Consider the following 26074-nt stretch of genomic DNA (forward strand, 5'->3'; position numbering starts at 1 on the left):
TGTATAGGTCAGGGAAATTGAAACTTTAGGAAAATGCTTCCACCTTCACAACTGTGTAAGGTTCAGGGTCAGAAAATGGTCAGAGAGCCACATAAATTCATCATAGCAATCTCCTCCTCTCCTTGTTTGATTACACTTCATATCAAACTGACGACAGGGGAGTCCATTTTATCTTGGCCTTTGTTCCCTTCCTTGATACGGTTAATTAAAAAGTGTGGACTGACATTTTGCATACGTGTCTTCGGTTCAAGGACTGAAGCTACGATTATTTTTTTTACACAAAAAGGACCAGTATAAAGAAAATCGAAATCAGTTTTTTTTTTAACACGACAGGGTCGCCATCATGAAAATTTTATTAAAGCTTTAGAGGGAAGCGAGCTAGCAAGGGAGGAAACCCGTTATTGCAGCTATTTCCAGGAACTTCCATCTATTATTCACATAAACTGAGTGAGGGAGCCGTATACAAGCTATTAAACTCACCCCGTAGTCAGCTGAGGCTCGATAAAATGTCTACAACACTGGGAGCAGGTGAGTTGAAAGCCACTTCAGGTCCCTGCAACAGGGTAACCAGACGAGGGCGCCGCGGACTCCTCACACTTTCAGGCACGGGAGGTGAGCTGGAGCCAGAGCAGCGTGCGGATGTAACGCGACTTCGGATTGGTTGCATTTTTTCAGCTGCTATGTCAACCCGTCTGTCATTGGCGAGCTAGAAGTGGGCGGTGCTAAACACAGCATTTCATTGATATAGGCTACAGCTGGTGGCTTCAGATTCGCCACACGCAGAGGAAAAGGCTGAGAAAGTGACGAAGGATTCATGTAGGGGTTTTAAGAAGGCACGAGAATTGTTTTATTAATTTTTGAAGAGTGGCATACCAAAGATTTAAACACAGACACAGCCAAAATGCTCTGCCACGTTACTCGTCCGGATTCGGTTGTGATGGAAGTGGAAGTTGACGCGAAGGCGAACGGTGAAGACTGTCTGAATAAGGTAGGCTGTCTGAACACAGACATGTTTTAATTTACTTTTGGAGAGATAGTTAATTAATAAGTTGGTGGCTTTTAAGTTAGTTCTCTTGAAAAAAAAAACTTCAAAATGCCCATTTCGCCAAACTTCATGTTGATGCACTCGTCGCTTCTGTATGACTCATATTCCCGTAAACAACATCGAAGAATTGAACAGATGCACTACAAAGAATATTTCAGTGATTGTTTCCGATGATTGTCATGATACTATCCCTTCTTTGCATCAAACAAACTATGGGCACATCTGCTTCATTGTTGTTGGCTCCACAGAGGACGACGGAAACAAAATGTTCTTCTTCGCGCAACATCCCCTTAAACATTCATCTGTTTTGACAATAATTCCATCACAATGGATCAATAAGCGAAATTTGTGGCTTGGTATACATCTAGAACACTGATCATAGTTTTCAACTGCTGCCTGTCTCATCTACCTGCATGGCTTATCAGTCAGAGGCAGATGGCTTCACAAGGGTTACTAGAGTTCATTCTTCTGCGGGCTCTCAGCATTCACGCTTCACTCAAACTGAAACTTCCATCTAAACTTCGTTAAGATTTTCCCACAATGAGGACATGCGCAGAGTAGCATGCAAACTTTTTCCTGCAAAAGAAGCCTCAAGTTGTTGTTTTTTTCATCGCCTGGTAAATATAAACCTGTTTTATATGCATGGCAGACCCCCAACATGCCGTGAGTTTGAATGAGTTTTATCTCAGCCTCCGGGCTCCCTGCAGACCCCAGCAGTTATGTAATAACCTCATGGCTGCTGCCGCTCAGGGGGCGTGGGACTGAGGGTTCGATGAGCCCCCTTTTTTTTATATCCCGGGAGAGACTCCAAGTTTACTTCCTCTTTATCGTAAGCTTTTAGAATATTGATGTGGTTTCATCTGTGGGAAAGTAGCGCAAGGGGGTAGCCCTAGAAATTCTAAGGAATAAAGCATCTTTGTGTTCTCAATCTCGTGCAAATCTTGTGCAACATCACTCAAGTCCTTTTTAGGGATTTCTGAGGATTGTTGCACCCCTCCCCCAATGGGAGTCCAAATATGGATTGTCTCTTCAAGGACATTATAACCTGCTGTTACAGCTTCTCAAAATGTTAGGTGACCTCTCGACTCATTGTGTTATCCTGCTTTTTGTCCCTTTTCCCCTCGACACTCTAAAGCTTCTTACTCCCAGAAACAATTCTCCTAATGCTCACTGTACAGGAAATTGAGAGTTTTTCAAACTTCTTTGTGCCAGATTCATCATTTTGACTTATTTCTTAAATCTCTTTCCAGGTTTGCAGAAAGTTAGGCATTATAGAAGTGGACTACTTCGGGCTGCAGTTCACTGGCAGCAAAGGAGAGAACCTGTGGCTGAATTTGAGGAACCGCATCTGCCAGCAGATGGATAATGTGACGCCATGTCGACTGAGGCTACGCGTCAAATTCTTTGTGGAGCCTCATCTGATTCTGCAGGAACAGACGAGGTATGTTTACCAGTTCACGTGCAGAGGAAGTAGAGACATTGTGGGCAAATCTGGCACCTAATCGCTTGTGCAAATGCCAGTTGTATTTAACCACTTCCTTTTTGGGTTTTACCCACAAAAAATACCTACCTACCAAAAACTTCTTGTTAACTGGCAGCTGCATTAGATTCAAATGTATTGGAAGTTCTCTGCGGCATGCAACAAGGAAGATCAGCAGGTAAAAAAAAACAAAGCAGTCACTAGCAAGTTCCCTGAGCATAATCTCATCACTTTGTTTCCGATACAGTGAAATGTCCTGTAGTAACCTCTTCCCTCAGCTCTTCCGGGGTTACTATAGGTTGTTTAAGTCCTCCAGCCCCAGGCAGGAAATGTGATCCAGCAGCTCTGGGAGCTGTGTGCTGCTCTGTCTGCCCCCAGGGACCCTCTGTGTGGCAGCCAGGACCTCTGTCACTGCCCCCATTCAACTCAGAATAACTTTTGTTGTGCTTTTCTTTTTTTGTCTCAATTGTTTGTGGCCATTTTTGTCAAAACAAAAGCACAGCCCTCTGTTTGACATTTTTGCAGAAGCTGTGTGGAAACTGTGCAACAGGCCACTGTCAGGTGTTTACTTTGTTAGTTTTGTTTAAACAGGATATGTCATCTGTAAGAAGCACTGTTGCAGCTGATATCCACAAAGAGAAACGAAACAAGTTTTAAACGGTGCTGGCAGAATTTTTTTTTGTGAGATCTCAGTGCTGTTTACAAACAGCACAAAACTTTCAAGAGCAAATAAGATTTGAGTCACATCACCCTTTTACTATCTTCACTTTCTCCCAGGTCAGGTTAAACTAAACCCCATTAGCGATCACCCAGAACAAAGAAACGTGCCTCGACAAGTTCACATCCAGTCTTAGTATTCTCCAGCCCTACTTTTGTTTGATGTTATAAATAGAAACTGCAATCACAACCGTCAGAACCTGTCTATAAAAAACTGTTTCTCTCGTAGATGTTACATGCGCCCCAGGCGTAGCTGCAAGCGTTTGATAGTGCAGGCGTGTAGCAGGAGGATATAGTGGGGGAGAGAGGGTGGAGGGGGAGAAATTTGTTTGGTGTCTTTTTAAAGCCCCGCCACGCTGCTTTTGCCCTCTCACTCACACATGCACACACAGTGTGGCACGAGAAGTGTTCATTAAACTGACATGTATCTGCCTTGGCCGCGGATTTGTCTGGCATTCCAGTTAGCGCTCAGTGGCTGCCCAGTTTACCCACTCTCCCCCACCCTCGGTTGCTTCTCACCCTCACTTCCACTCTCTATCAGACAGAAACATTTCATCTTTGTTCCCCTGCCATACTCCGATCCGTCTGATATAAACCCTTCGTGATCACACTTCCTCTCCGTCTATCTCACTCACCCTCCCCACCCCTGCCTCCCCTCTTCTCTGGCCCATATTTGGCAACCTTTGAAGAGGAAAGTGAAAAGCAGCGGGGGCAGAGTATGTGTGAGCGTGGAGGACACTTGGCTGCCTGCGCTCTGACCTCCGCTAGATTAGCGGGGGTTATCAACAGATGGCTGGCGTCGGGTGGAGGGGGGTCACAGGGTGGTGAATAAAGGTGAGATAAAGATATGAGGTGGCAGGCAAGGGTATGAGGGGTGTCTGCTTCTAAACACTCACACACTGCATGGCGAACAGCAGCATGCTGTCAAGTTATGTGTTTAATTTTGCCTGCCATGCCATCCATCTGCTCAGATGTCGTATTGTTTGAGGTAGGTGGCAAGAGGGGGAGGAACACTGGCATAAGTTTTCAAGATGAAAGCAGGGTGATAACGGTACACAGCGGTCGCACAACCCAGCTCCAACAGTCACAAAGTCACAAAGTGATCCATCGGTGAACCAAATGTTCTCGTAAAAAGTTTTCTTGTTGTTTTTATGACCTAGAATTATAATTTCTTACTTGACTTCCTGGAAATATACATAAAACTTGGCACAATAAACCTGGACCTGTCACCTTTGACCTACTTACACTAAACAAGCTGCCTCTTCTGACTGCAGGCACACCTCTTCATGCATGCCACAGAAAACATTTTATTGTTACTCATATTTTTCCACTGACATGCCTTCCAAGAAAACACCTGTTACCATTTGTGCCTCAAGACAATCCTGAAGTTTATTGATAACTTTTTCAGACTTTAATCCACTGAATGATTTTCCTTTTTTGTACATGCAGACCAGAGCTAGGTTAAATATTTTCAGAAGTATGTGGACAAAGCCAAAGGGCCAGTACAGGACTCACAGCTTAGCTGAGGGGTGGGCCTCTTTCCCTACGCCCTTCTTATAGGCAGCATTACATAACCTGCTCAAACTGAGCGTGCACAGAGCTGCTTATATAAGCAGCAGTGTGCTCTGCTGCCACGTAAAGCCTCACACATCGCTGTGTGTCCATGCTCACATGTAGCCTACTATTTGGGTATTAAGTGTTTTATTAAATTCTTCTTTATTTTGGCCATCCCCTGCTGAAAAATGTCACATCCGGCCTAAACCCTAGATACTTAAAACCATCAATGTACACATGGCAGCTCATAAACAGTTTAAAGGTTTAATTTCCTGCTATCACTTAGACCATTTACATAATTGACCTTTGTGAAAGGGGCTTTCTAATGCTGACATGCAGGCCTCTCATATATTTGAGTTTTAGGCTTTTAGCTCTGCCTGAATACTCTGGCAGCTGTATCCCTTACTCCTCAAAACCCATTTTCTTTAATCCTGTTGCTTTTCAACTTCCATTCATCCATATAGTTTCCCAAGCCTGCTGTGCAAATAATACACTTTTTGCTAATGCTCGAGGACACCCTGCTTCTATTTTGGACATCTGAAGGGGCCACACTGAACAAAAAGTGATTCAAATCCATTTAAACCCCTCTATGCTTTGTGGGGGAGAGTTTGTTTTCCTCCAAAAATGCCCCCAACACTTTTTTTTTCTCCAGATCAATCGATTTGTTTGATCTAAATTTAAAACAGGTCCCTAGAATATATTGGTTGATGAAGCATCTGATGAGTGTTCCCATGACTTATCAGCTGGAAACAGTTTGCCTGCAGGAAAGAAACACTTTGTTAGTTGGGGAACACTGACCCAGGGGCCTCAACAACAGCCTGTGTTATCTGCATCATTAAACACTAGTTGCTGGGGGGTGTTTCTGGGTACAATACTTGAATGTTTCCCCTTCATTAGCCCTCGTATTTAACATTCTGATCATGCAAACATTGGATAACCTGAGAGGGCACTGCTATTAGTGCAGGTTTTATCTTAAGTCCTGGTTGTTCACCTGTTTAACCGCTCTGGGAGTTAGCTTATCTTTAACCTCAGTTCAAACCAGAAGTCTAATGAGTTTTAACCCCATTTTTATCGTTTTTTCTTAATTACTTTGTATCAAATTAACATGTAGGTTTTAGAGTTTCCCAAGTACAAACTTGGATAAAAAGAAGCAGCTACAAAAGCATACAAAAACTCTTTCTTCAAAGTGAAACATATTGCATTATTCTTAAAGTGTCCAGTATGACACAACACAGCAGTAGAAATCATTCTGCTCTCTTAAATGCCTTGATCTGACAGGACAGGAATCATTCCTTCCTTATATAACCGCAGACAGTTCAAATACATGCTGGTCCAAAGGACTGGAGACTCTGCAGAAGTGGATCTGTTGCACGCCTGTGCGTTAGCCTTGCGTCAGAATATTGATTCGTCCAGGGTGTTTCCCTGCCTTTCCCCCAGTGCATGGTGGGATAGGTTCCAAATGTATGGAGTGTTAGTAGAATTGGTCCTCGAAGAGAAAAGACTGTATGAAACATTTTTCCTGCACAGCAGCAATTTTTGCAACATGAGATTACTCAAGGAAATTAAGACAAACATAAAATCCTTCCAAAAACTCCTGTACTGCCCCTTTAACCTGATGTTCTTCTGAAAACTATTTGAAGTAATTTATCCAGGTCACAGAAAAGTTATCGTTTCTAGCTCACAAGAAAGCCAAAGATCACACAAGATGTCTGTTTGAAGCTTTTATCAGCATCAGTAATTAGTCGCTCTTACTCTCTCTGTGAGTTTCTGGCCGCCTTCGCCTGTTGTGCTCTCGAGTTACCCAGCCCTGGTTTGAAGTCATAACATTAGACTTTGTCCAAGAATGACAGATTTGTTGTATTTGTTTGGCAACCAAGGCACTGATCCTGTGCAGGGGCATTAATTACAGTTTTACCTTCCAGTGCAGAGCACCAGCCTGTAACTCAAGGCGTTTAGCACACAAACCGCGTCTTTGTTTTATTGCCGTATAGCTTTCAGCTTAATTCCACAGAGGGGAAGTGTATGATGTGACTATATTGAAGGCTTGAAATTATTGTTTTGCAACTTCCAACTAAATTACACCATTAAATCGTAATTAAAATTTAAGTGTCAAACTTTCCATCCAGCCCACGCCTTGGTAGAAGATGCTCAGCAGAGTTTACTAAAGTTCACTGACTGATAGTAACCTCTGAGAGCACACAGCTCCTGGCTGTGTGATATTTGACTAGCTTACAAACCGCATTGTTGAGAGGCCGACTGATGAGGGCTGAAACTCTGTGTGTGATTGGCCGGACGGGTTGCAGTCTCCAGGCAGAGGTGTTAGGTTTCAGATTGAGGGGACGTTTTGTTCTTCTGTGGAGAGGAGCAGCTGACTTTCTGTCTACTGTGGGAGTACACGCTGGGTTGGGGCTGACAGCATAAAAATGAAACAAAGGTTTTATAGATGGGCGGAACAGAGCGGAGAGTTAAGCCGACTTGGTAATGAGTGTCTAGCTGTGTGGAAAAGTTGGTTGAGCATTGAGTAGCTTTAAAAGGCACAATTTTCCAAAAGTGAAGAAACTAGCTGAAAAACTCAAAAAATCTCACCCTGGTCCCCTCAGCTCAGCTCTGTATCCAGTGACCTATTTTTACATATTTTTTCTGGCTCACTTTAATTGAATTATTCCAGCCAGGTAATCAAGTATTCAACCATTACAGCAGCACCCCCTCCTGACCTCTCCTCCCCCACAACCACCGCTTTACACAGCCTTTATTCCCTCAACACTGTTGGCACTCACACAGCTGCCACGACTGTACATGAATAAGCCTATGAGACTGAAATTATGTGTTATCTCTATGAAGGGCGCAACAATGATGATGGAGCTGTAATGCAGTGTGAAACGGTGAAAGTAGGCCAAGAGACTTTGGTCTCCGCTCAGACTTCCTGGCATTCAGTCTGTGTCTTGGATGTTGGCGAGGGCCTGCTGAAACAACAAAGCAATACTTTAGAATTTTGCGTTTTCAAGCACACTTAACGGATGACTCTGCGATGATGTGCACACAATGTGTCTGATTAGTAATACGTGCTGGTCCTTGACACAGTGAATCAAAGGATGTGAAGCAGGTCTAGCCTCTAGATTTGAGTCTTCTTTTACTCGAACAAAGTGTGAGTGCTTTGGCGAGACAGAGAAAGCGGTCAAGTGTCAGAATGACTAAACATGCCGTCATCTGCAGTGATGCCTGATCGGTTAAGCATAGCTGGCATTTGTACAGTCTTCTGTCACCTTTCTTATAGGCATGAGTGAACATTATTGGTTTGTAAAGGAACATCTTTTTCTCTCAAAACACCCTGTCACTTTGCATTTATAGTTTTTAGATCTTGTGCCTACTTGGGAAACATTTCAAAAAGACAAATGTAGAAGAAATTTTGATTTTAGCTGCATCCAAACCTATCAGCATGTTAAGAGATGATGGATTCATCAGCTGTGCCCAGCAAACCTTGAAAGACGCTGACTAAGCCATCTGAGCAGAAATGATCCCGGGACAGCTGTCTGAGAAGTTATCTCTGCAATTTGGTGGGCAAGGACAAACAGATACTTCTCTCTGTGCGAGTGTGTTTAGAGATAATTCTACAGCTGTAAAAAACAGATTGCACAGAAGAAGTGCTTCAGTCTGTTCAAAAACTGCTGCCCTTGTTTTCATAACAGTAGCAACTTTGCTTCACTCTGTGGGGAACTCAGCGGGAGGAATTGTTGCCTTCTATTCACCGAGCAGCTGTGTGTTGATGTTTAGTCATGTTTTGAGGTGTTTTTCCACGGCGCATATCTGATGCGTCTCATGCAGCCTCAGGGAAGTCGAGCAGGATCTTCAGTCGGTGAACTGTAGTAACCTCTGTTAACAGGACATGTTAACCTGTTCGACTGTGCCACTTAGTTTTCCTCCAACTGTTAGAGACTTTTTGGCCTGAGCTCAGCAGAGCACCTGTTTACACTTGTGGGTGCCCAAGACAGCAGAAAAACAGTTGTTGGTTGACTTGCGCAGCAAGCAAGTAGCCAGAAGTTGCATACCAAGGTGCGCACTGTCACAGGTGGTTGGCAAAATGAAACAACTCTGTGGCTTCACTCAGATTGTCTACAAGGCAGTAACAAAAGAGCTTTTAAGAGATCAAATGCCATGCTTACGGGCACAGTGGCCGATGGTAACCTCATGCCAATCCTCGCCTGAACCATAGTAACCTCCGCAGCTTGCCCTATAATAACCCTTTGTCGGCACCCTGTAGTAACCTCCCAGTCAAGTCAGACCCTATTGTTTGCATCAGGCAGGTAGCTAAACTAGCAGCGCTCCATCACATGACGCCTGCTGGGCTTGACACAATAGGGTGCACTGTTTGTGAGTGTGTGTGTGTGTTCATTGGAGGGAATGGGATGTTTAACACCATATCAAAGCGCTGTTTGTTATGCCTGAGGCTAGTCAGCTACGGGGGCTTCGTTGTTATGGTCTGGCTTTATCAGGGGCGGTGTGGACTGGCTGTTTGTGTGCCTCACAGCTGCTCCTTGCTGCTGCTTGGAAGTTCGGTGGACATGTGCTGGAAGAGGTGTGTCAGTGTTGTTGCATGTGAAAAGGGTACAATACACAAGTGTGCGTATTCTACTGGCGGTTTTGTTTCTGCCCCCTCTGGAGCCTGGATTGTGCTTCCAGAGTATGGCAAAGGAAACGTCACCTCTGACTCATGTCAGTTTCATCTGTATTTTCCACAAACACACACCCAACAATGAAACACAGTAGATTAGTAAAAACTTTGTGGAAGGGGAAGGTAGCACCTATCAATCCAGTTTACAAAAGTGGCCTTTTAAACCCTTTAAAATGTCCCCAAGTACTAGTGTGACCTAATTCGCAGTAATGAAAATTGTCTCTTTGCTTAATGCTTCAAAGAGGGAAGTAGCCTGAGGGAAATTTTTGGCTTTAACTAATATGCAGTCTGTTTTTAGGCTTCCACATCAAAAATATGAAACCTTTCCCCTCTAGTTAAACTGCTCTGCTGAGAAGCTTAAAGTATTTTTCAGCAGACATTTCCAGGAGACTTTCAAAACAAGTTAACAGGCAAACCAACAGGATCCCACTCAGTCAACAACAGAAAGCAGTTCGACTGGTTTGTTTCAGAAGCAGGTGACGGCAGGGCTGCTCGCCTGTCCAATCTTCTTAAGGTTACTGTGCCAGAGGTCGTCTCAAGGAGGGATCTGCTTAGGTTACTTGAGTTCAGCGCTCTCCACCATGTCTGGATTGAGTCAGCCTGGGTGTTGCTCCCATCCACGTCTCGTCCCCTTCTATGTGGAAGAATTCCTCACATCTTCTGGTCACAAACAATGGAAACGGCCTTAGGTGGCTGTTTTTTGTTTTTCTTTCATATAAATCAGAGCAGTTTTCTTTTGCTACACCATTATGCGATGAACAAGGCTTGCCCAAATAACAACAATTGTTTATGACTGCAATAAATCTGTTGGTTAGATTTCCCTACTTTCACTCTGAAATCATCTTATTTGGATCAAAAACCCATTCATGCGTGGCAAAGTGGTGAAAGGCTTTACTTTAAAAGGGCATACTGCATGGCTGCAGGGTTATTGATCCTCATTTTTGACAATCAGCCACAGAGACACAAACAGGATGTCAGTCATTGTGACTCATTTAATATCTCTTGACCTGTTTTCCCGACAATGTGCTTCCCTAGCGTACATATCTCTATCAGGTTAACAGTCCAAGAAACACTCTGCTTTAGTGAAACCCTTTTCAGCTCCACTTTAAGAGCCTCTTGTGCACCGCCTCGATGAGGAAGCGCTGCCAGTGCGTTTTGGGAAGTGGTTGAAAAAGAGAAAGTGAGTCACTGTGACTGTTGAACAAATGTCACAGTTGCTTTTCCCACTCTTGAGCACGCACAAACACCAGCAGTCTGTGGGGAAACTCTACCCCTGTAAAAGCCACCTGCTCTGGCCTGTGTGTCCTCTAGACATCCTGACTCCTCAATGATTACACACGACAGCTGGTTGAATCAAACCGTTCGAGATGAGATTTAATCCTGTTGTCTGCTTGTTTGTATTCACTAACAAACTTCCTGACTTCATATTTAACCGCTTTTCTTTTCTCCTCTCCCTCATCAGACACGTCTTCTTCATGCACGTGAAAGAGGACCTGCACAACGGCCACCTACGCATGGGCTCCGAACAAGCAGAAGAACTCAGCGCGCTGCTGGCACAGGCCGAGTTTGGCGACTACAACCAAAACACAGCACAGTACTGGTATTCTGAGCTGTGCGGAGAGGAGCCCAGCACGGCCACCATCAACAGGTATAACACTAACCCGTGGTTGTAAACACAACTTTACGGCATCTGGCCCATTATTGACTGATTTTGTGTGACTCAGATCTCCTGAGGCCCTGCCCCCCGACTACCTCTGAGGGAGGCAGGAGTCCACAAAGACACGATGGAAATTCAATAATAGGTCATGGCAGTGAGCCAAAGCTATATGAAGGTGAAGCGCGTGTTTAAGGCGATGAAAGAAAAGAAACCACGCTTACTTGGATGCTTTGTTGAGCAGGAAACATTCGAACTATAAAATGATTCATTAAGATAATGAAGATCACACTTCCATTTGCAATATGTTTCGCACCGTCCTGCTTTTCAGTTCAGATGTGTTTGATGTACTTGAGGTGAAAGTCACTGGACAAGAGTTCATCGCTCACATTTTGACAGCTCCTACGCCCACGCTAACTCACTCTTTGGCCAAATAGAGCAGCTGACAGAGGCTCACGTACCATGTGTTTTTCGCTGACAGAGCCTCCCATTCCACATCTTCAATGTTTTCTCTGTAAACAACTCGATGGTGACAAAGTTTCACTGTTGCAAGATTATGGGTTTGTGAACCTAGATTCAGACAGAAGCGTGTAAACACCAGAGCACGTTCTCCAACCTGTGACTGCAGCGCAATAAATAGGCTTTGAAGTGCCTGCTCAATGCATTTGTTGTGTACTTGAATCTCAATTGCCTAAATTATACATTATGAAGCCCCATCTGTCAAACCTCATACATTAAACTGTTATTACATGCTGTTTGCAGCGAGTGCTGCTCACCTACACAAGACCCTAGACAGTTGCTGTATATAGCTGCACTCATTTCCCAAAAGTTATCTCCACTTCATAAAATAACCCTCCAATGTTCACTCAATCAATGTGCTGTCCACATGTTTTGAATATGGCTGAGGTGGAATCGTGATGTTATAATTATAACATGATAAAAGTGCTGCTACTTAAAGTAAAGTAGTCCGTGAAAAACTAAACTCTGCTTTTGGACTGACCCACTTTTTACTTCTATCTCAGCAAATGTTACCGTTTCATTTTTAAAGTATGGGGGATGCGTACGATGATGACATTAATGATATATGACAGAAGCGTTTAATTAAAGAGCACCTTGAGGCTACGAATTAAAGTGCTCTTGCATGTCAGCAAGCAGCGCAGTGGCCAAATGTCCAAAACCCAAAATAGATTCCTCCTCTTTAAAGTGACAGCGAGAGCCTGTGCAGACGACTGATTCTGAGTCCTGTGTTTACCACAACCTTCCTCAGGATAACTGTAACTCAAGTTCAAAAAGGGAAAATGAGTCACAGTGACCTGTGGATACATCAGCAGGTCCACAAACATTATGGAGACAAAGGTTGTGTCTGAAATCACCCACTCCCTACTCACAATACAGTGAATTCGATAGTGGACTATTTAGTAGACTCATTCAGCAAAATTAAAACAAAATTTCAGACACTACTCACTCACTCACCATCCACTTACAGTGACGTAATTACTCGCGTGTTGCTCATGGACAGTTGGGGATTTACAGTTATAATTTTTCCCAAACACAGCACAACAGCATGGATTTCAGTGATGTTGTGTTTTAAATAACTAAAAAACCAACTTTGTATTTGCGCGACAACTTATGTTGTGTTTGAGAATCACAAGGTCCAGTGAATGCATCTCCACGGATTGACGGTTCAGCAGCTAACGTCTGTATTGTGTGTTTCCCTGCTCGGAGTTATTTTCTTGAAACGGATTTGGAGTCCAACTTTTGGGAAAAAAAATGTTTTTGCAGGTCAATTTTAAGGAAAATAAGCCTGTTTTTAGCCTTTCACCAATGGGCCATAACTTCACAAAACGTTGCCCTTCAAGTGTGTGTCTGTGAGGTCCCTCGGAGTGTCCCCATTGGGTATTCAGCCATTTCTTATGTTTGAACCGCAGTGCATGATGGTGTTGGTCACATAGTGAGCATCGCTCATACACTCAAAAAAAAAAAAAAAAGGTTAAGTGATTTTAGACACAACCAAGGTTTGGAAAATCAGCCAGCTTCACAGGCCTAAATAAGCATTCAGCTTCTGTCTCTCCAAGCATTGATCTTATGTGTTTATGTGTCAGAGAAGAACCAGAGGGTAGCTCTCTGTCAGGGTGCAAATCAACTTTGACAGCAAAAATGCACCAGCACCGAAGCATTTATCCCTCTTATATAATTCACCTGTCAGTGGTTGATGCAAGATTGTCTGAAAGATAGATTTAGTGCCAAAGTGTCTCCTCAGCCTGAGCTTCATGGATAAATAATCATAAATGGTTGTTTTTCTCCTTGTCTGTTTCCCCTCCCTGCAGTATCATATCCAGACACAAGGCTCTGGAGGGCTCCAGCCAGGGCTCCGTGGAGTACCAGGCCCTGCAGCTGGTCTCCTCTCTGGAGCATTACGGCGTCGAGTGGCACTGGGTTCGAGACGCAAACGGACTGCGGTTAGCCATTGGAGTCGGCCCAGAGGGCATCGCTGTCTGCAAGGAAGACTTTAGCTTAGTTAACAGGTATGCACTACAAAGACACCTGCAGGTAGCTCTCTTCATTCCTGTCAGACTGTCAGGAAATAAGATTTAGTCACTATCACATCTGATGGCTCTTTTTCCTCCTCTGTAGAGTGAGTTATCCTGTCATCCAGATCGCCACCCAGTCTGGAAAAAGTGTGTACCTGACAGTCACCAAGGATACAAGCGACAGTGTGGTGCTTTTGTTCAAGCTGATCAGTAACCGGGCAGCCAGCGGACTGTACCGAGCCATCACAGAGACCCACGCCTTCTACAGGTGAGATACAGGCACAGTATCACACTCTGAGGCCATAATAGATTTTAACAGAAGAGGATTCAGGCTTATATATCCCTTCAGGAATAAATCAAGCACATTCTGTTCTAATCTACTAAACTCTTCTCAAAGTTAGCATTGACTTAAACAATGAGAACAATTGGCTGAAGACTTAAGCTCAGCTAATGTGTGGAGCAAAGATAAGAATTAACCTGATTTTGAACTCTGCAGCTGTACAGTGTTTCTGTCACAGTCTACCTGTTGTGTATCATGTTTTATTACTCACTACTTTAAAATTTCCAGAGTGCTGCATTAAGCAGATTTAAATTGGAGGAGAGGTAAGGGGAAAGCCTGACCTGAAAAAAATGTTTTGTTGACACTTGTTCTGCTCTACTTGGCATGTCAATGCTTAGTGCTATCTCACACATTTGTACACATTGACTAAGTGTGCTTCTTGCCCCCCTTGCTTTTTAACCCTGCATGCCAAGTAGGACACATAAAACTAAGTCCTTGACCTGAATGAATGCCATTTACACCGTTAAACAGCAACTCTTCAGCCCTTCTGTGGCTGATCTTTGTGTTGTCTGAGGAAAGTTGTAAAAGTGTAAAAATGTAGACATCTGAGTGACATTCCCTCTTAGTCAGTCACAACAAGACAAGAGAGTGTCTGTCTGTTTTTTAAGGGTTTTGTTTGATCCTAATTTTATAATAAATCGGAGCAGAAAAATGCAGAAGAGGAGATTATTTAAAAATTCAGACCATCCACAGCTGTCAGAGGAGATTCAGTGGTGAGCCTTATCACAGTTGGATAAGGAACGAGTGGTATCTTCTTTAATAATGTCTTTTTTTTTCTCTCCAGGTGTGACACAGTAACAAACGCAGTAATGATGCAGTACAGCAGAGACTTTAAAGGCCACCTCGCTTCCCTTTTTCTCAACGAGAACATCAACCTGGGAAAAAAATATGTTTTCGACATCCGACGCACGTCCAAGGAAGTATATGACCACGCACGCCGAGCCCTCTACAACTCAGGCGTGGTGGACCTGATGTCCCGCTCTGGCAGCGGTGACCATTCCTCTCCATCACGCTCCCCGAGCAGAGACAACCAGCAAGACGAAGGGCTTGACTGCAGCAGCTGCCAGCAGAGTCGAGCCCTGGAGGAGCGTCTACAGAAGCTCCGAGAGGCTCTGCTGTGCATGCTGTGCTGCGAGGAGGAGATAGACGCTGCTTTCTGTCCTTGTGGGCATATGGTGTGCTGCCAGACCTGCGCAAATCAGCTCCAGGTGAGGCTTTTCTTCTTCTCTCACTGTGAAACTGTCTGAACTTTCATTTGGAAGATTTATGAGGATTTTTTTAAGCCACAGTTAGACTGAAACTTAAGCTGGCAGTAGCTTTTTAGGTATGCAAATGCTGGTGTCAACACTTTCTTAAAAGAAATGCAAAAAATCATTTTTGACAACAAGGCAGGAGCTTTACAGCCAAAGAAACTTTGCTTTGCGTTAACCTCAAGACTCCCTCAGCCTACTTTGAACCTCCAGTTCTACTGAAAGCTCTTTAATCACACTTCAGTTTCAACTGCTGATCCTTTTTATGGTCCTTAAACAACACCCAAAGCTTTGCTTACACTCCGCTGACCTGATTGTCCCCCCTTTTAATCAGCTAACTGTTGCCGGTCTTTGTGGAAGCAGATGGTGTGTGCGTGAGTTTGTCTTATGAAGGATTATAGCAGGCGGCCAAGTCTCACTTCCATTAGCCTGACTAAGAAACGTGACCCAGCTAATGGTCGTGCCAATGAGTCAGTCAAAACTACAGATGACAGAAGTGAAGTTTCACAGCTTTCAGGACGATTATGGAAACAATTTTTATATTTCATGAATTTGTGATATTTTTCTAAATTAAGCTGGTCTTCCTTCTTAGTGTTCAGTCATGCTGTGTCTTCAATTCATAACCCTTAACTTGATCTAATAACCTGAGTTGTAACTTAGTTTTGCCTCTCTTGGATTCCTAGATGAAAAGGCTTCAGAGTTTCTCCTGTCCAACCTCCTCTCTTTTGCTGCAGACTTCAGCTCAAGAGCAAATTGTAAGAAATGAAATGAATCCTTGACTCACAGCCCTCTCCTTTCCTCTCTGTCAGTTGTGTCCGGTGTGCCGCTCAGAGGTGGAGCATGTTCAGCACATCTACCTGCCCACCTGCACTAGCCTGCTGAACCTAACGCTGACCGACAACCACCAGCACCGCAGCAACATCCCCGCCCCCATCCACAGAGAAATGGCTTCTCCTCACAGCTGCTCGGCCTCGGAATACGAACACAAGATTTACCACTCTTAGAGGCAACTCCACCAAACTCCATCTGAACTCTTCAGGGCTTCACCAGCCTGATATAAAGTTTCACAAAGAAGGAACATTTCTCGTCCATCTGAAGTACCAAACATATACTGACTGAGCATAATCAAAGATGGACGCACTCAAACCACTCCCTCAGTTACTCTGTGTGTGTTTGTGTGAGTTTAATCGTTATTTCAACTCATCAAAGTATTGTTGCTACTGCTTTTGTGTCACTCTGTCCAAATCTTGTATGTTTTCCTCATTATCCCCTGCCAAAACAATGTTTTTTTAGATTAGGCTTGTTTTGTCCTTAAATTATTGCATCAGTTGACCTGATACAGTGAAGAAACATTCTGTAGTGTTTTTTAATTTCTGTTTTGTTTTGTTCTGTTTTGCTCCATATCAGGCCTCCTAGCCCCAGTACCTGAACCATATAATGCATGTGTGAGTGTTTGAACATCAAAACACTGTACATAATGGTTGAGTCTTTCTTTTTAAATGCTTTCCGGTGTTTTAAAGCTTCTCTGTTTTTAAATTTGAGAACAGAATTTCATAACAGAGTGAATTTCTTTTTTAAAATTTTTGATTTCAAATAAGTATTTCATGTTTATTGTTTTCCAGCCAGTTGAGGTTTCTGGAGGCTAAGCGTTGCTGCATACTAATCAGGCAAACTAGAAAGCTCCTGTCAGGTTATCTAAAGTGGAACAGGGTTTTTAATTTTCTTTCAGCCCGACAGAACTGTGACTGTGGATGTGAAACGCAGTATTTTGCAGACACTCCCACAACCTCCTCCACCTTGCAGACTGGTTTTGTTGACTAACTGCCACTTGTCTGAAACAACCAGCCCAGTTTAATAACTGCTGCACCTTTACTTTATTTTCCTAGTCGAACTTAAGCTGAAGTTAAAAAGCCTCTGAACCACAAGGCTTTACACACAAGATAAGGAGTTAGTCCTGCAGCTGCTTCCTCTAAAAACCTCACATCTATTATTTTTTTCTCTCTGGGGTTGAGCTAGTGAGGTTTTTTTCTGTTTTGTTTTTTGTTTTTTTACATTTTTTTAAAGGGTACTAGGAGTTCTATCAGTGCAATAATTTCTTGCTTTTGAAAAGCTTTTCATTTACTTTTATTTAATTTCAAAGACTATTTAAAAAGAAAAGGAGAAAAAAAAACATCGTCACTTTAGCAAGAAAGTTTTCCACACGTCTGTAGGGGGTTTGGCCTTAATGTAGCAGCAAAGCCGTGTTCATGATAAACTTTCCACAGACTCTTTTTTTCTGTCAAGAAAAAGAAAACTGAATTTCTTTAATGCTGACTTGATTTAAGCTCAGTCACTGCAGGGGAAGGACTTTTATTTTTCACATTGTACAAGTAGGGATTTGTTTCTGTTTTCTGAAGCAAAAGCCACTATGCTCTGTAAAATAACTCTTAGAAATAAATCTTTTTTTATATATTCGGTTTTTAACAAACTAAGTATTAATAAAGTTGTTTTTTAAAAACAGTTTGGGTTTCATGAAGTGTTTTTTTGCAGTAAGCTATGGTACCTGTAAGATTTTATTCCTGGCAGCTCTTTAAAACTTGAAATGTAGTGAAAGAAATGCAGATTGTTATTAGTGCATCAGTCATTTCCTTACTTGGTAAATGGAACACCACTTGCAGTGCTTTAGATCTATTCTAGCTCCTTTTTCTGTGCTTTAACTTCTGTTGGACCAAAATATAAATGGGACCTTTCAGAAAAGAAAAAACAAATTCACTGCAATGCCTGCAAGTCATGTCCTCTGGGCACATGACCTTTTCCTTCAGGTCAGAGTAAAAAAAAAAAGGGTGACCATGCAAAAATGTTGACAATACTAGTTCAAAGCTGACAGGTCAGTTCCCTGGAGATGTTTTGTATTCATATCAGGCCCCTCTTCTTCAGACCCATGCACTGACAGACAGCAAAACCTCCCTGAAATTGAGCACTTGCCTCTGCATCTCTGACGCCTGTTCTCATTATCAAACCTGATCTGTTTACCTGCCGTCTTCAAACACCTCGGTCATGAGGGCTTCAGATGACACATGGCTCAGAAGAGAAAGGTCAAAGGAAAAATATCTGTCTTGATGTCAGTCTCACTTCTCCAGCACTTCAGGTGTATTGTCCCCTGAAGGGTCAACACACCATTTATCACTGTCAGGGTTAGGGCAGGGAGAGATCTCAGTGGTACAGAGAGCATCTCTATGTTTATTCAATAAAGAATTAATGACTTACTCCACTGAATTTTCTTTACTTAGCCTGGCCATAAGTGATGAAACTATCAACTGATCTGACTTTTCCTCTAGATGAAAACACTTCCTGTTTCTCTCTCTCTCTGTCTCATGACCTTATTTACTCTGAGAAGCTGCTCTCTCTAAACCCCAAGGGCACGTAGCAGAGCAGGGAGGGAAAACAATGACATGTATAAAAACATCAGACAGAGCATGACCAATAGGGAGATTAAACTTTAATAATAAATGAAAACTTTTTAAGTGGAATGAGCTGCTTCTTCATATAAAGATTCTTAATTAATAAGAATAAGAAAGTTGTTGATGTGAAAAATTTGACCTTTATGCTTAGTTTTCTCTGTAGCCTATAATTATGAAAAAATATGTTTGTGAAATAAAATACCTAGGCCCTTCATACTTTCATACATCGTGTACATACATCGTACAAGCAGTTCTAGTCAAGGATATAGGGGTTGCACATTCTGTCAATAAATTGATTGATTGGTCAAATGTTGCCCCCCTTAGAGATCAGTATTAGAATTATTAATTGGTTAAACTGATTATTAAAATAATTATTAGACTAGAAATACAAGTCTATTTTCATTTTTAAGCTGAACACAGCCACCAGCCAGCACTATAGCTTCAGTTAACTGTGATACCATATTGTTGAAATGCTCTACAACCCAGATGTAAACAAACACAGCAAATAATCATATTGCAAAACATTGCAAAGAAAGTGGATATAAAGTTATTTCTACGTTAAACTCCTTGATTGGAGCTATGGGTAACCAGCACAGGACTGTGGATGTTAATATTCAAGGACGGTAAGCTGGTAGTGCTAGCTCTAATAATGTTAGCCACACTTGGTCGAGGGATTTGATATTCTTTACCCAAAAACTCTGTGCCCCACAACATTTAGAGGAATCAGCCTGTCAGAATATCATTTTCCACCAATTGTCACTTTTCAACATACATGAGGTGCTTTTCCACCACAGAAACTTTCCCCTTGACACTAAGAAAGTCTTGAGGTAACATGTACTTTATGTCTACCTACTTCTGTTCTTTCTCAAAAAGTGAAATTTAATTGATCACTGTTTCAACTCCTGTTTTTATTGTTGCACTCGATACGTGGAATCAACAAGAAGTAAAGTCATAATCACAGTTAAAGACAAACCAGATGTGTCTGTTAGAGCTGTACTTGGAGTGTTAGATGCTCTAAGCATGAGTGTGAAGTGAGTGTGAAAAATGGGAACTGTAAAAGAAAAGCTTCTTGTGGTCCTTGAAGAAACCAATTACCAAGAGACAGGCGAGAGGGTGTGTGAGTTTATTCAGAAATGTAATGAAGGCTTGTGCATTACCAGAGCTGTCATCAGAACTGCATTTGAAACACAGATCTTAGTGATTGTATTTTATAGCCAGAAATGAAAGCAGTTTCTGATTATTACTTCAATTTTATTTTCAGAACTTCAATAGAAAATATATTTTATTAATTTAACCTTTATTCAACCAGGTTAGTCCTGTTGAGCTTAGAAGATCTCTTTTTCAAGGGAGACCTGAAAAATAATGGCTGCATTACAGTTGTAGCAAACAGTATAAATAAGTTAGGAAGTTATCGATTAGTTTCTTTAAACAAAGTCAATTTCAGTTATCAGAGTCTTTTTCTGAAGAGTGGTCTCGAAAAGAGGGGGATCATCTTATAATTGGGGTCATCCTATATTCAGGTCAATACGGTCATCTGACCATGATGGTAGCAGCAGTGACAGCTGGAAACCTCTGCCTGCATGGAGGCACGTAAAGGAAATGCACCGAGCAGCAGGCCAAACACACCAGAAGCCAAAAGAAACAATTATTTGATACGTATTTGTTATGACATTATGAGTACATGTGAACTTATGAATGGAAAAGTTTACAAAGAGTTTTTTTTTAATAGGATGTGGACTGTTGTGCCTGGGCCATATCTACTGTCTACTACTGGCTGCAAATTAATTTATACCTGAAACCCTTTTCCTGTTTCCTTTTTGGCTAAACCTTAAATAACACTGCCTGCCATCATTTCTATTTACACATTACACAGATTTATCTCTATAGCTTATACTGTAAGCCTCCCTGACATACATCTAAAACAGAGCCAACTCTCGCTTGTTAATGCAGACCTTCCTGTGAACCAGTGATATGTAGAAGAATCTCAAACTGAAAGGAAAAAGACATAAAACATGGTTCTAAACACAGATATAGCTTAAGTTATGGTATGTATTGCTAAAAAGGCATTTGGAAGAAAAAGAAAAAGAAAAGACTGCAGAGATTTTAAGCTCTGTGAAAATCTGAGAACATTTCCTATTGTTGCACTAATCCCAAACAGTTCTGCCAGTATACACACAACTGTATTAATCTCTTGTTGAGAAATTTCCAACAAAGTGTGGATTTTTGCAGTAGGAGGTGACATGTCAGAGGAAACGAAAAGACAGAACCAAAAAGGCTTAGTGGTTTCAAACAAGACAGTGGATTTTGAATTTGCCTAATCTGCTGCATATTTATGTTTGTCGGAGTGGTGCTTTATTGAAACGCTCTCAGCATCAGGGACATTTGTAGCACATTGAATGAATAGCAGAAACAATTTCAAGAGATATTCAATAAAATGGCACATATGTGAAAACAAGGCTGCAGGCATTATAGTAAAATCAGAAATATCCAGCTGCTAAAGGATACACACATTTATGGATGTCGCAACAGACTTTTCAATCAACCCACAGTGCAGTAGCCCATCTGGCTAAGATGAGTATGAATGCATATGATTGGATCTTTCTTGCTTCTTTTATTTTGTTCTGTTCTATGTTTTGGTCCGGCGGAAAGTAGTTCTTGTTACTACAAGTGCTGCTGAAGCTTTGACCTCCTCTCAGTGCACTTTTACAGCAGCTGCTTTAAAACAAGTTCACAACTCATTTTTCCATACAGTACCATGTTTAATTGCTTTGTTTTGCAACTGTCCTCTTTAAACTGTGGATGTAGCTGAGAGCAAAAGTCAATAAAAAACATTTGGGTGTGGTTTGTGACCCATTCCACTGGCAGAGAGCTGCTGTATGTTATGAACCTGCTGAGGGAAAAGCTGTAAGATTCAGACTCTAAAATTAGAGGTTAAGAGTTGGAAGATGTATAATGTAAGATTTGATTTGTAGCTGGAATAGAAACTGTTGTGAAGAAGCAGGCACTGCCCGTCTTTTTCAGTCAATCTCCTGTAGCAAATATTTTTATTGAATAAATGCCAACGCACTCTTATTTTCTAAACAGATCAATGTCTTGCAGTCAGCAGTGTTGGCTTGTTCCAGTGTACTCTAAATATCACATTGTGTGTCTATCTTACAATGTGCACCCTTGGCTCCTGGGGTGTGCTTTTATTGGCCGGCTGCTCAGTGCATTTCCTTTATTTGCGTCCATGCAGTTAGAGGCTCCCCGCCGTCACTGCTGCTATGAACACTGTTAAATTACTTCACACTCACATGCTGAGAGCATCTGACACGCTCTATACTCTTCTCACCGAAACATCTGCTGGATTAATGACTTCGTAATCACAATCTGATTATTTACTCCTTGCATAAAAATCCTGTTTTTAAGAATTAAAGGTCACTTTGGGGCTCAGTCACACTCCTAATTGGACTTTCATTCTTACAAGATCAGATAGATCAGCATGCAGGATCTCAGTATATACTGGCTATAATTAGCTTAAGCATGATGAGATTAGTTTTACAGTAATTAAGTTAATAGTCAAGACAATAAGGTTATCATGAAGCACAAAGAGGATGAGAGCATGTGGGAAAAATGTCTCTGCAGATTACTCTGAACAGTTAACTGGCTTTCTTGTAAACTCAGAATGACATTTGACCTACTTCTTTTTATTCTAGGCTTGTTTTTGTCATTCTTACACAGCTGTTTCTGTAAATATAGCCAGCATAGAAGCCAGAGCCTGCTGAGAACGAGGAAATTAATCACGTTTGTGTTTTTCTTGACTTCATTTTTGCCCATTACTCCAATCCTTACAACGCCAAACACAACTTACTCCCTGATGGGAATGAAATCTTTTTCATGACGCCTCACCTGAGCCCAAGGAGACAGACAAACAAATAGAATTTTTAAGTTCTCATCATTTCAACTCATGCCAGGAAAGGAACATCAAATAATCCTGACAACTTCACCCACCCACTGCCATGTGGTTTTCACATCTGCTCACCCCGCTGTCACACCACCAAGGGAGACGTATCTCCTCTGAATGTGTCTGATATGTAAGTTTCCTGGAGGCAAACATGAGTGACTTCTGAAAGGTGCGTTGAGCTGTGAGGAACAGTCTTTGCCTGTGCGCGTGTGTGAGTGCTGCATGCATGGCTCCATGTGCTCTCAGTCATGTAAGACAAGTGTAAACAGCATACCACGACCAGCTACACAATGTTCTCCACGCTGAGAATGTAAATGTTGTTGTTAGCACGTCCACTCCATGGAGCTAATATTGACTGCAGAGGCCTTTCATTGTTTGTACGCGCATGTGGTTTGCATGGCGGTTTGGAGTATGTAAACAGCATGTTAAACTTTCGAGGAGCACTGGAATAAGTATTCTTTCACTAAGTGCTTCTGTATTTTGGTATTTTTCATGTCCCCATGCAGGCAGAGGAAAATAAAAGCTAACTTAATGCTACAAACTGCTTATCTCAAAAAGAAACATTTACTAAAGAAAGCTTTAGTATGATGTCATCCATTAGTGTTTCATGCTGTAGTTGAGGCACCAAACTTTTAGTTGTCAAAGAGAATCTGTTTTGAGTCTCAGTAGTCCTCATTTTTTGCCTGTTTATTTATTTTAAGGCCAACAACTGTTTCACCACAAACTAGTCACTATCATAGCAGACAGCTAGCAGCAGCAGCTAACGACGTTTAAAGCAACCTTACCCTTTGTTATGCGTGTTTGGAGTTACATATAATTTTTGAAAAGACAACTTGAACCTACATTTCCCTGTCACAGAGAGGTAAAACTAGAGACTGTATAAAATATGTATATAGCCTTCACAATATCACCCGTCTGTTTCTGATACAGAGTAATGAAGCTAATCAACGGTGGGGGCCATATTGGAAATGCTGACTAAAGAGGCAGGCTATAGAGCGCCAGATCTGTCACTCACATGATCTGTGCTTCTGATTGGATAAACCTGTGATCTTAATATCCTCTAAACTGCTGAGGTATAAATAAAATCATCCCACGTACAGTGTGTGCCTACAGTGAAATTTGCAATTCAGACCCAAGACATTTTTTGAATTAGGCTGGAAATATATCTTTTTAATGCTGTAAAAGCCAGTTTTTTGGCTTGATGTGTATCTAGTTTGAAGTCTTTCTGGAGCCAGCCTCAAGCAGAGTGCCAACGAACCTCAACTTTTAGCATTTCCACGTAGGCTTTATCCTTCTTTAAACAGGATAGTTTGAATCATTGATGATCAAGTGAAGATGGTACTTTTCTAACCAACAAGTGTGCACATGATCAAGATGCAACACACCAACAAAGGCAATGCTCACAAACAGGTTTCTTGCTAACCATGTTTGTCTTGATGGTTTTGCATTTTACTATGTTTAAGTTTTCCACATTACATAACAGAGAGTAAAAAAGCAGACTAATGAAAAATCGGATTGTTTTAAGGTTATTTGATTTAAATACGTTCAAAGGTTTTGGGAAACATTTGACCCTGATAAAGCTGCTGGAGGAAACTTTAAGGTTCAACCAAAATAGTCAAATTTAACCAAAGGATGGCGTGAAAGCCTGTACAAAATTGTGTTGATAATGTTTTTAAACCATTGAAATCGTAAAACTGAACATGATTATGAAACTACAGATAAGGCCAGATTCTTTCACAAAGAACAATAAAGGTCAGATTTCAAGAAAGCCTATTTTTTGAGATGGACTTGTTGTATGCTTAAAAAAGAAGAAGTAATTTTTGCAGTCAGTAAAGTAGTTTCAGCAGTTTAGTCACCGTGTACACAAGATAGCTATCGGTAGCACTTTGACCCACTCCCCAAACCTCTGCCTGTAACTCAAATGTATATCTCCAACTCCATCTGAGACCACAGCAAGCTGGAACATGAAACACTGAGTACACAAAGTTTAAGCCAAACTGTTCTTTTCTTATCAGTTGAACTGCCTTAAAAACTTGACCCTACACTGCACCTCCTTATCAATACAGTTCAGTGTGACGTGCACAGAGGGTTAAAGATCAGTGGGTTTACTGCAGCTGCAGCTACTTTACATCATGAGATTAAGTCTGATCTAATACGTTATATAACAGAGGAGTGAGGAGAGGTGTATGTCCATCGAGTGAAAATCCTGATTAATCACAATGAGCCCATTAAAGAGTCGTGTAGTTCAACTGTATTCAGTTTTAGTATGGTTTTCATTTGATTGTTCTTGAGACCATTATTCATGCAGTAATGCAGCCTCAAAGTTACAATTGAATGAATACACCTCAACTGCTGTGATTTTTTTTTTTTTTACACACCTGCAGGAAAACGACGTTATCTTGCAGAGAGCGCTAATTTTCACTATTTTCATGCTTCCAAAACAAAAAGCTCCCCACAGCTCTGAAAACAAAGAAGGTGGACAACAAATAATAGATCAGTATTGTTGCGGCAGTGACAAACTCACACATTACTAGTCATATTGTGAAGCCACCTCTTGTTGCCAGGAAACACTTGACATGAGTCTTGACCCTGGTGCTCAGTTTGCATTTCAGTCAGGAGCTGTATTTTGAGGTGTGCTGCCATCTAGTGTTCTACTGCAGTACTATCATTTATAAAACCAAGGCTATGATCTGCTGCCATCCTCTGCTATTCAAAGTTAATTACACCACACATGATAAGAAATCATTTCACTTTTATTTGACTCACTTTTGATTAAAAAAGGTTATCAAATAGCCTGACATGCTCTCCCATGTTAAGCTCTGTGATATGAGATGTATTCAAATGCAAACTCCTAGGTGTTTAACAATGTGTAATAATTTAAAAATGATAAGAAATATGTTCTGGGGATGTTACCTTGGCCTAGTGGAAAAAATGTCCTTTTACAGAGGTCAGAGTTCTCCTCACTGGTTCTACCTCCCAGTTACATGCAAAGCTTTCTCAGCCTCCATGTATCCATCTCTTTCTGGCTTTCCTATGAAAAAAAGTAAAATCTAATCAGGTGTTTTTGTCTTACTTCAAGTAAAAATGGTCTCATTAAACCTAATATGAGTAACATTTAACTGACCAGTCAGAAAAATGATGCCGGACCTGCCTCTAAAGAGATTTTATAGTTTCTTTCTTTCTTTCTTTCTTTCTATATATTTTCCAATGGGGTAAGGGGAATTTGCTTTGCAACTTTCTTGAAATAAGAAAATTATCTTAGTACAAGAAACTAGAAAGGCTATTGTTGAATGACAATTAACAGATTTTTTGTACCCTTTACAAGAAATGTAGGCATAGTTTTTGACTTTTATTCCAGCGTAGTTCCATTTTAGTGTTGTCAATGTGTAAAATTTTTGTTTTTTTGAACTGCTTTCCTTCAAGACCTCTATATTTATCCTTTTTACTCACT

At 41.5% G+C, this 26074-nt stretch overlaps 1 protein-coding gene across 1 annotated transcript; it reads left to right on the forward strand.

The window, feature by feature from the left end:
• The first annotated feature begins 750 nt into the window (after positions 1-750).
• On the forward strand, positions 751-17739 carry mylipa (myosin regulatory light chain interacting protein a). The gene is made up of 7 exons (XM_074687570.1): positions 751-988; positions 2296-2486; positions 10928-11113; positions 13447-13644; positions 13754-13918; positions 14775-15198; positions 16050-17739. The coding sequence occupies exons 1-7, from the start codon at positions 902-904 to the stop codon at positions 16242-16244; spliced, it is 1446 nt and encodes a 481-aa protein (XP_074543671.1). The 5' UTR covers positions 751-901; the 3' UTR covers positions 16245-17739.
• Positions 17740-26074: the final 8335 nt, after the last annotated feature.

Source organism: Halichoeres trimaculatus, unplaced genomic scaffold (assembly GCF_033239565.1).
Source record: "Halichoeres trimaculatus isolate MK-OKI-2021-1 unplaced genomic scaffold, fHalTri1.1 fHalTri1_scaffold_14, whole genome shotgun sequence".
Classification (NCBI taxonomy): Eukaryota; Metazoa; Chordata; class Actinopteri; order Labriformes; family Labridae; genus Halichoeres; species Halichoeres trimaculatus.

What these genes read in the sequence shown, in the direction of transcription:
- mylipa (XM_074687570.1), top strand. Translation starts at nt 902, where the DNA reads ATGCTCTGCCACGTTACTCGTCCGGATTCGGTTGTGATGGAAGTGGAA. An exon ending in AGCACGGCCACCATCAACAG is followed by an intron (nt 11,114 to 13,446) that starts GTATAACACTAA and finishes CCCTCCCTGCAG; the next exon opens with TATCATATCCAGACACAAGG. An exon ending in GAGACCCACGCCTTCTACAG is followed by an intron (nt 13,919 to 14,774) that starts GTGAGATACAGG and finishes TTTTCTCTCCAG; the next exon opens with GTGTGACACAGTAACAAACG.